The 10,904-nt window shown below is 34.0% G+C and overlaps 1 protein-coding gene across 4 annotated transcripts in view; it reads right to left on the bottom strand.

The window, feature by feature from the left end:
- Positions 1-8,775: 8,775 nt before the first annotated feature.
- The window catches only part of LOC139482136 (mucin-6-like), a 68,167-nt gene continuing 66,038 nt past the window's right edge, over positions 8,776-10,904 (bottom strand). For all 4 annotated transcript variants that reach the window (XM_071265825.1, XM_071265840.1, XM_071265832.1 and 1 more), the window contains exons 40-42: positions 10,661-10,858; positions 9,567-9,726; positions 8,776-8,933 (exon numbers count right to left, since the gene is read on the bottom strand). In XM_071265825.1, the coding sequence (XP_071121926.1) occupies positions 9,572-9,726; positions 10,661-10,858 (353 nt within the window). In that variant the 3' untranslated portion in view covers positions 8,776-8,933; positions 9,567-9,571. The remainder of the gene's footprint in view (positions 8,934-9,566; positions 9,727-10,660; positions 10,859-10,904) is intronic.

Raw genomic sequence — 10,904 nt, 5'->3', positions numbered from 1 at the left:
AAGGGATACATAAAAAGTGTCTCATAAAAATCATAAATGTTTAAGCTATTTCAAACAGCATGCAAAAAGGGGGGAAAAGAAAGAAACAAAACTATAAACTCATTATTTAAATGAAAAAAAGATTTTTTTAATGCCCGCGTCACACTGTCCCGATTTTTATATACGATGGACATCCGAATGCGAAAATTGTAAGTTCGTACGAAGTTGGTCCCGATCTCGTTAAAATACCAAAAAGTGACCGAAGCAAGTACGATGAATAACGAAGTCTATACGATGGTGCCGAAATTATATACGATAGCAAAAGATGGACATACGAAGGTTAACCGAAGACGGGTATTTAAGCTTCATATCTCAGCCGAAGCCTACACGATGGATCACGAAGGCTACACGATGGATTACGAAGGCTACACGATGGATTACGATGATGGTGCGATGGCCATACGATGTCTAAAAGATACGAACAGAATTTCGACAACATATCGTTTCTGTACAAGTCTGCCATGCATGGCGGGAAATCGATCTTTTTGTCTAATTCTTATAAAACTTAGTTTATTATCCCCTCGCCTACTACATGTAAGTTGCGTGTAGATACAATTGTTATGGACACTCTAGAACCAAAATACTCAAAACTTGGTATGGTGTTACTCGTTAAGAATATCTTAAGCGCTATTGACTTTAAAGTTCAAAGGTCAAGGTCACAGTGGCAGTTGTATTACAAGGCAATATCGCCCTTGTGGACACTCTAAAACCAATATGCTTCAAAAGATTTTAACCACATTTGGTTTATTGTTCCTCCTTGTAATGATCTGACATTTTTTACGTTCAAGACCAAAGGTCAAGGTCATGCAGATGGACTTGTTTTTTCTCCTTGAAATAGCATAATACACAGGAAATTGGTTGCTCATTTTTAACCTGCTGGTTCTAAAGTCCAGTTACTGAATGTTATGGTGATTTCTAAAAAATTAGTTTATGTATCAAATATGCATATTCTATTTACAATTTTCTGCATGTGTCATATACAAATATAGTGTCCATATTTGTCCCCAATATGGTACATACGAGGGGATGCCACGCTCGGCATTGCCTTGTTTGAACTGTAGAATGTGTGCACTAGTCTGAATAATCACCCATATTATGCCCATGTTTACTGATCTATCTTAAAGGTAAGGTAATGGGTTCGTTGGTCCCTTTTAAGAAGAAAAAAAAGAGCTCTTTCCAGGAGAATATCATAATAATATAGACAAAAGGAAGGATGTGGGGAAAGCAACAAATGCGGAAAAATATGACATATAGAAAACAAAATGGTTATGGAGTAAACACTTGTGTGACAACAACTCAGACGATACATAAAAAATCAGAAAAAGTTGGTTTCCCTATATACGTGTACCTGCAGTGTTGGTGTACGAGGCGCGTTTATGATTTTCATTATGTCACTTGATATGAAAAATTGACAAAAAATAATATTTTACTTGTAAAAGTAAATCCTGAGCCTGTAATAGCTGCTCTTCTTGTTCCATTTGAATTAATAGAAACAACGCTGTCGCCTTTCTTGTTCTCATAGAATCATATGATATGAGCTCCATATTTTGTGAACGTCTTTCTTAACTGTCGTATTAGACTGACCAGTGCATATCGCGGATGGCACTTTAAATGTATTTTAGCGCAAAAAAATTAACTTTTACATTTAGCTGGATTTATTGCCGTCGTAGTTCCATCTTGTCGCCTTCGTACTCTTATTCGATGGCAACACGACGGGATTACGAGGTCTTCACGAAGTCGTGTTGCCATCGTACGACCTTCGGGTATCTTCGTGATTCATTCGTATAGACATCGCAATGTCAAAACTGCCCGATGGAAACGATGGAAACACGAATGCAATACGATGTGCAAAGATGCATTCCTGGTGACATTACGATGGCGAGGATGGTGATACGAACTCAATACGAACCCTCAACATCGGACGCACCTTCGGTGATTTTTTAACATGTTAAAAAATTTAGAACCCTTCCCGAAGTTGTCCCCGAAGGCTAGAAAAAGTGGCCGATGGTTAAAGAAGGTTAAAGATGGCACTACGAATAGCCCGATCTGGATACGATCAGTCCCGATTTTGAAAATTTCCATTATCGTGTTGCCATCGGCGTAAAACTCGGGACAGTGTGACACGGGCATAATGAAAAAACACACCCCTATTTTGATTGGATAAAATCACGACCAACCAAAGCAAGAATAAAAATTCATCTCAGGATATACATGTACTGATACAAGTACTTCATGGTACAAACTATTAGACTGATTATGTTTAATTTGGACAGCGAGGTTATTTTCTTTACTAAATGTTTATTTATATCTTTAGAGTGACTCGTTTTGTTTCTAAATTTGATTCGAATGTAAGTGATACTGATTTCGAGTGGGCAGTGTAATGTTTCTGTCAAAATAACGCTAACACATATTTACAAGATTTAATATCATGTCAAGATCTTCCGTGTAGAACTATCTTCCTGTTTTATTTTTCTGTGGTGATCTTGTTTACTATGTTTATTTGCCGTTGACCCTAAACATTCAGGGAGGGTGATGATTATAACTGTTATACTGTCTCTGCCTGTTGTACGAGTGGACGTCTGATTCTGTTAGTTTAGTAGGTGACTTTGAATTGTTTTCAATAATCAAGTCGAACCTTTTTTAAGAAACTTCCAAATCAGATAACTACGGAAGTACTCGTAGTACGGAGCCCCGCTAGGGACATGCAAAGAAAAAAAAATATATTGTGCGCATAAAATGATATAGTGAGCGCACAACATAATTATATTGTGCGCACAAAATAATATATTGTGCGCACAACTTAAATATATTGTTCGCACGAAATAATATATTGTGCGCACAACTTAAACATATTGTGCGCACAATATGATATGGTGTGCGCCCAAAATTAGGAAAACAGTTTTAACTTGACCATGAACTCATTTTATTGATAATTCAACAAGGTTAAATGTTCGTGGTTTAGACGAAATCTCATATACCAAATGCAATAGTTCTTCTATATTCGGTTGTATGAAACGATTTTAATGTCTTAATGTCAACTTGACAGTAGTCATCTGACCTTGACCTCATTTTCAGGGTTAAGTGGTCTGGCAAAGTGATGGTTTTGTGTTTTGGTGTATTTCTCGGATACTATAATCATTTAGCTAGATATATTTGATGTACGGAATGTTTGTATGGTGTAATTGTCTATTTGGCAGTAATATTAATCTGACCTTGATTTTATATTTGATGGTTCGTGTTATTTGATTCTTGTTTGGTCTGTTTTTATACTATAAGGAATAAGTGAACTTTATTTGTTTTGTGGAATGATTGTAATGTATATATATTTGTCTGACCTTGACTTTATTTTCATGGTTTATTGGTCAATTTTAAATATCTCAGAATTGGTCTATTTTTTAGATACGATAATAAAGGTATAGTTTTACTGTATTTAATGTACAAAATAATTATAAGGCGCGCATGTTTTATAAGGTTTGTTTCTCAGATACATTTGGTTCTTCAATACAGCAAGAAAATCTCGCACCCAAAGACGCGCTTCAGCTGGCCCATAAACAAAAATATGTACTAGTTCAGCGATAATGGACGTCATACTAAACTTCTTAAGTGTTTCCCGTTTCCCGTTTTTTATATAAATTAGGCCGTTGGTTTTCCGGTTTGAATGGTTTTACACTAGTAATTTCGGGGACCCTTTAGAGCTTGCTGTTTGTGAGCCTAAGCTACGTGTCAAAGATCTTACCTTGACCAATAATGGTTTACTTTTATAAATAGTGACTTGGATGGAGAGTTGTCTCATTGGCACTCATACCACATCTTCTTTTATCTATCCAAGATATATAAAAGAAACCAAAATTAAAATTCATAGAAGACCAACACAAAGGCCAAAGGCTCCTGACATTGTACGGACACAAAAATGCGGCGGAGTTAAACATGTTTTGTGAGATCTCAACCCTATTTTTGTACCTCTAGCCAATGCAGATATAAAAAAACATCAATACCGACAGTAAAACTCAGTTTAAAAGAAGTCCATGTCCGATGTCAGAATAGGTAACAAATGAAACTTAATAAAATGACAATGATACATAAATTAACAAAGGACTACTATAGTGCTTATAGCAGTTACTGACATGCCAGCTCCACACCTCAATTAAACTGATTGAAAGATTATGACTGTCTTAATTATTTGAATATCAAGTACATTCACTCCCGTTAGGGGTTGCGAACCATACCATCATAAAATATATGAGAAGAATATAACCCGTATTTGTATGAGCTATGGTGTATATGTATTATGTTGTCTCATTGGTACTCGCATCGATCACGATCAATCGGGCCACAAGTTTATGAATAAATGATGCCCCAATATTTGGAAACATTGAATCATGATAATTGTTTCGTTTGTTTTCAAAAAATACCACTGAGGAATACTTTTTCATTGACTATTCCTAAATTGCTTCGTCACATTTCAGTTTCATAATGAATACGAACAATATTCTGTAAAATTGTACATGTATAATGAAATCGATCAAAAAAAGATACTATCAGTGACCTCTTGCCCTCTCTTCTTTTAATCAGAATGAATCTATAACTTGGCCTGAAACATTTGTACACAACTCTTAAAAAAATTCTAAATCATAATTAACATACTGTTCTATGTCGGAAACTTGTTATTCAGTGGTATTCTGTTTATTGGTGTGGTTCATATATGTTATGTTTATCGTTTTGTTACAGTCATTTTGGGCCTTTTATAGTTTGCTGTTAGGTGTGAGCCAACGCTCCGTAATGAAGACCGTAGTACTATTATAACCAATAATTTTTCACTTTTCATAAATTATGACTTGGATGGAGAGCTGTCTCAGTGGCACTCATATTGCATCTTTTGATTTATATATGTTCTCAGTTTTATCTCTATTTGATCACAACTTCATGGTGAATTTCTTAGACTGAACACACCGTCAAATTTCAATAACGAACAGTACATTTTTGGTCAAAACCGTACTTAATCATGAACAAACAAAGTCATCTTTAATGATAAAAAAAACTTGTGTACGTGTATTCAGTCAGACACTAAAACTTTATCATAAACTATAACCAAATCATTTACCATAAACAGAGACGGACGGACGAACGGACGTAAAGAATTATAATGGCAATCTCTATCGTCGACGGATCATAACAAAATCCAAGTCGTGAATTGAGGAACATGTCAGTCTTGTGTGAATCAAAACCAAATCTTGAGATTTTCAGAAATAAAGTATAATGCATAAGTGCAAATAGTTGTTGTATATTTGTTACAAGAAAGTCTACATAGGTTCGAAAGTGTCCTCGCTCTATTGCCAACTCTGTTTCAAACCGTTCTAATAAACTCTGATATGAAGTGGAGGCTTCCGACGCATCTGTTGGTAAAGCAAGTTTCAGACGTAATAAACGTAATTTATTCAGTATTCATGTCAGGAGTCGATACAAATGCACTGATGATTTTTTGCTAGAGTATTTCCATGTAATCTAGCCCCATTTCAAAAGAAAACCTTATGCATTTCTCCATTCTGTCACTTTAAAAAGGAGACATTGAACCCCGTACCATGTGTAAGGTCAAAGAATTTAACGCACACTATTTTATGTTGTGCGCACAATATGTTTGAGTTGTGTGCACAATATATTTAACTTGTGCGCACAATATATTTAAGTTGTGCGCACAATATATTTAAATTGTGAGCACAATATATTATTTTGTGCGCACACTATATTATTTTGTGCGCACAATTTATTTAAGTTGTGCGCACAATATATTTTTTTTTCTTTGCATGTCCCTAGCGGGGCTCCGTACGATAACAGATCTCGCATGTGTAATTAATTATAATCAGCATTTTTTTATAAGTTGAAAATGACGATGTGGTGTATCAAACATAGCGAAGGAAATTTTTCAACAAGTTTCACTTAAATACTATGAAACTATTTTTATCCGTTGCTTAACATTGTGTTCAAGCAAACCACAAATTTAAAGTTCAAACAAAAAAAAAAATCCCATACTTTAGTATCTATTTTTCAAATTTTAAATAAAAATATATGAATAAGGGGTTTGAAAACATTATTTATTTGGTACTTGAAAATTGATGCACATGTGCATCCATATTATGTAAATGGTATTTCTGTAGGTAGGCAACTTTATGTGTGATTTTGTAATTGTCTACATGTTAACTGTTGGAAGAAAAGTTTTATGCTTACATAAGAGTGCAACCTCGCTCGCAAAAATGCAATCTTGTAACAATTGTTTTTATACTAAAGTGTCGAATTGATAGATCAAGAAAAACCTTATACATGTAGTCAAAAATTATCTTTAACTTTATTATAGATCTCATCATTATTTGTCAAGATTTTTTTCGACCTTATGCAATATCGGTGTCATATATGACTATATATTTGTTCTCATTGCCATAACCACAATCCATCCCGTCGTCATCTGTTTTGATGGTGTTTAATCCTGAAAAGAACTTGTGGTCAAATTTCTACTTGCTCAGCAACACAATGAGTTTCATATTTCGAGGCATGAATGCTTACCCTTCCGGAACAACTGAGCTCATATCCTGCGTTTTATATGGTTCGTGTTGTTACATTAAGTCTCTGCTATAACATATAATATATTACTATTTTTTTAATCTTTTTTTATCAGCGCAAAGTATGTTATTAAGTATGCCGAGATCAAATGCACTGATAACTGAGCAGGTGATAATCAGAAACGTACAGCCCACCAGCAGCGGAATCGAACCAAGAGCTAGAAAATGAATAACACTGTATAAATTTGATGCGTCTGAAGCGCAATTCTGGAATAACCTTATCTATTGGTTTGTGGAGTGTGTTCTTGTTCTGTGCTATTAAACCACTGTCATGCGCGTAGCTACGTTTACGTCAAAACGCCCTGGCGTACACTTGAATTTGGTAAAACAAAATATTTTCATCTAGATATTATTAAAAGAATTGGTTAACAGTACATCAACCTCCTAATACTTTCTTCAATTGCTTGTAATTTCGAATAAAAATGACAAAATTGGTGTCATATTTATATATTTGTTCATTTTCTGTCAAAGTCTAAATCTACCGTGATTTCTATACTCGCTTTCCTATTTTAAAACAATTCCTTATGTACTTAGATTCGAAATGTGGTTTGCATTTTTTTTTATCATAACTGTGTAGATGTAGGTTCAGTATGTGGTTAAAGTTTTAATATATCAATAACTAAATTTATGTCAAACTATCGTATAATTTTACGATAGCTGGACACAACTGTTAATGGTCAAAAGAGTATCCAGTGCATCATGACGAAATTATATATGATGAATTTTCCCGTAATTTATGGATGTTTAAAAGGAATTTCTTGAAGTATATACAATCTGAGGTTATTTGGTGCATATAAATTATTTGTAAACCCGTGGTCAAAGTTAATGAAACTTTCTTGGAGGAAAACGCGTATAGCGCAAGAATAAAATTCCATCCTGGTAATTATGATGTCGAGTTAATTTACATGATTAATTTATAAACCTCCATATTTTGTAATGAAACTTGTGCAGAAATTAAATGAAAATATTTGATTTGTTTAAATCCTGTAATGGACTGATATTGAATAAACATAAAAAAAAGATATAACCATTTTGAATCTAAAGAATGTTGTTATTGATATGAGTTTTCAATATTAAACAGGAATGGTATGTCATTCTCAATAACTTTAAAACTTCCGAAGGCTTAGCACCCGCTCATCTACTACCAGCTGGTATGATTGGCCTGGATCCAATAGGGCCTTTAGGCCCTGACCGAGGTTCGGGCGTACACTTGACTTGAACTGACCTTGCTACGCCACTGACTGTCAAAGGTTAGTTTGAGGGTTTGGCCAAATTCTGTATATGCGTGTCCCAAATTAGGAGCCTGTAATTTTGTAATTTTCCTTAGTTCTGTATATCATTTGTTTTCGTTCATTATTTTGTTTCCGTTAGTTTCCTGGTTTGAATTATTTTACATTTGACATTTGGTGCCTTTTAAAGATGACTATGCGGTATGGATTTTACTCGTTGTTAAAGGCCATACATTGACGTATAGTTGTTCATTTCTGTGTCATTTTGGTCTCTTGTGGAGAGTTGTCTCATTTGCAATCATACTTCATCTTCGAATTTTGATATCAATCGGGAACGTTCAACTCTAAAATTTTGAGAAGCCAAGGATGTCTGAACACGTAGAGAGCTGTATGAGCAAAACAGAATAACTACTGTAAACCAACTTATTTTCGCGAGCGATTTATTTTCGCGAGTAGAAAAATAACGCGAATATAAATCGTCGCGAATATGTCAATCTTTGATCTTTCCTTAATAAACTTCATCAAGTAAATCAAATAATCGCGAAATTAAAAAGCCGCGAAGTGGTCAAGAAAGGGTAAAACGCGAAATAAAGTATACGCGAAAATAAGTTGGTTTACAGTAACCCCATTTAAGATCAAATTTGCTTAAGTGAATTTATAACCTAATATAGAAAAGTAATGATATGGGGTATCCATCCATGACACAAAATCATAATGAAAAAGAACAGCGACTTTATTGCTGGTCTCTATCTCAAAATTACAGTGAGGCTTTAACACGGAGAAAAAACTCCAATTTCACTTCAAGTTGAGGATAATTTCAAGCACAATTTCGAGCGGAATTCTTTGTATACTGACGATCACGTCATAACTATGAATTGAAAAATTAAGCCATAGAGTAATATCAATAGTTTATTTAATATAATTTTCAAATTTATCAACGGAGAATAAAGGAATTTATATTGTTAATCATGTCAGCAAATGAATTGATACAATTCAGTTGCACTGAATTTTATTATTGTTCGTTAGTAAAAGGTCAGTTCTGTAGTGGTTACACCTAAAAAAAGAAGAAGAGAAAAGTATCAATTATGAATTATAATCTATCAAATTCACGCATACAACTGATGCAAAATGTATGCCGAAACCAATTGAAAGTATAAATTGAATAAATGTATATGTTGAAATAGATGCAGCTAATTAATGTTATGTTTGATGTCAGATATCCGTCTGAAAAAAAATATATCTAGAGTCAAGCGTATAAAAAATGAACGGTAACACATCATCTTTAGATATTGACCTGACAACAACGGTACACTAAATCAGATAAATTTTTAGAATAACTAATTTTTTTGAATGATGTATTAATTGTAATTAAGCAATTTACTCGACAGAACGTACTTGTCATTTGTCACCAATGTAATTTGGTTTGTTGAGAAAGAAAGATATGTTTGTTTATTAAGTCACAATTAGGGTTATTTGAATACACCTTATCGGTTCAAATATTTTGAAATTTTTATGTTTTTGTCATAGGGTCAGAGTAAATACTTTGTTAAAATTTTATGAATATTAAACGAGTCAAATTAATTTATAAGAAGGTGTTGGGTACCACCTTAAACAATTACATTTAGCATAACAATTACAGAACAGCAGTATGTTCTAAACGTATTTCATAAGCTTAAGAAACACTCACTGGTTTTAACAGGATCCGTGAACGCACGTCCTATAAGTCTGATTCCATATGGTTCCCTTGGCACATGGCCGTCGTTTAGGCTTGCCCCAGTCACATTGAATAAACCCTGCACAGTTGTTTGGATCAGGATAGTATCCCCATTTTGTTTTGCATTTAAACTCTGTAAGACAAAAATATATTATTTATCTTATACCGGTATTGCAAACAAAAACATCTTCGAGTGCACTTAACGTTGTGTATTTCAATATTAATATAGATTAAAAACATATATCTATTAACACGAAATTTGGTCCAATTATATGTTAAAATATCGTTATTAAATTCCGTTTTCGAATGCATGGCATTAAAATGCAAATAAATGATTTTGGGATCCTATGAGAGTTGATTGTCTATCCAAAGAGACGGTTACGCAGTTCTTTGTTTTGAATTCAAAGATCTGCCGTATTCGATTATCTTATTCCCGGAAACAGAACTGAAATATATACCGTAAGTAAACGTACACTTGCATACGAAGTCTAACCTTGAAGCAACAGCAAATTGTAAATCTTTTTAAATTTGAAGGTCACTAGAATACACGGCATCTTGGATTCACAACTCTTCTAGTTCTGTCTTGATATATCAGTACGGTAACAATAATAGAAACTCAATTGAACGGATTAATAAATTGTTAAGGTTCTGACTGCCTCAGGCAAAGTTGTCCCTTAGATAAACTCGGCCACTCTTTAAACGTATCTTTTGATCATATATAGCTTCTCACGTATTCAGGTTTGTATGAATCCTTGGCTTTCCTATGTTTTAGTTTTAGCGTTGCTAATGAAGCTGGAAATCCAGAAAATGCTACGGACGTACGAAAATCCAATATCATAATATGCATTTTCAAAGCACTTGATTAACATCATGTAATGTCCAATAACAGTTATCGACTTGCCAAAGTGATACATTCATACAAGACATGTTGATTTGCCGTCAATAATATCAAATACATTCTCACTGAAAACAACTATACCAACTGAAATCAAGTGGGTCACTCAATTCAATCATACACGGAAAATATAACTTATAAATGAAAACTATATATATAGTATTATAAGTACCTGAGTAAGCCTTAGTTACTCCTTCAATCTTGGCCTTTGTTGGCAATATATTCGTCGGCCCTGGAGCAGTTTTGTTTGCAGATTTACTTCCAACATTTGTAGTTTTGTCTTTCATTTCCACTGTTGTATACTGATCTTCGGTTTGTTCCCAAGCTGTCGTTGTTGGTTGTGTCGAGTCAATCATTTCTGTAGCGCCATCTAAAATGTAACAAAGTTTCAAAGTAACCTTAATGAATCACAAACG

The sequence above is a fragment of the Mytilus edulis genome, chromosome 1 (assembly GCF_963676685.1).
Source record: "Mytilus edulis chromosome 1, xbMytEdul2.2, whole genome shotgun sequence".
NCBI lineage: Eukaryota > Metazoa > Mollusca > Bivalvia > Mytilida > Mytilidae > Mytilus > Mytilus edulis.
Note: the sequence above shows the minus strand (reverse complement) of the source record. Positions and strands in the feature narration are given on the sequence as shown.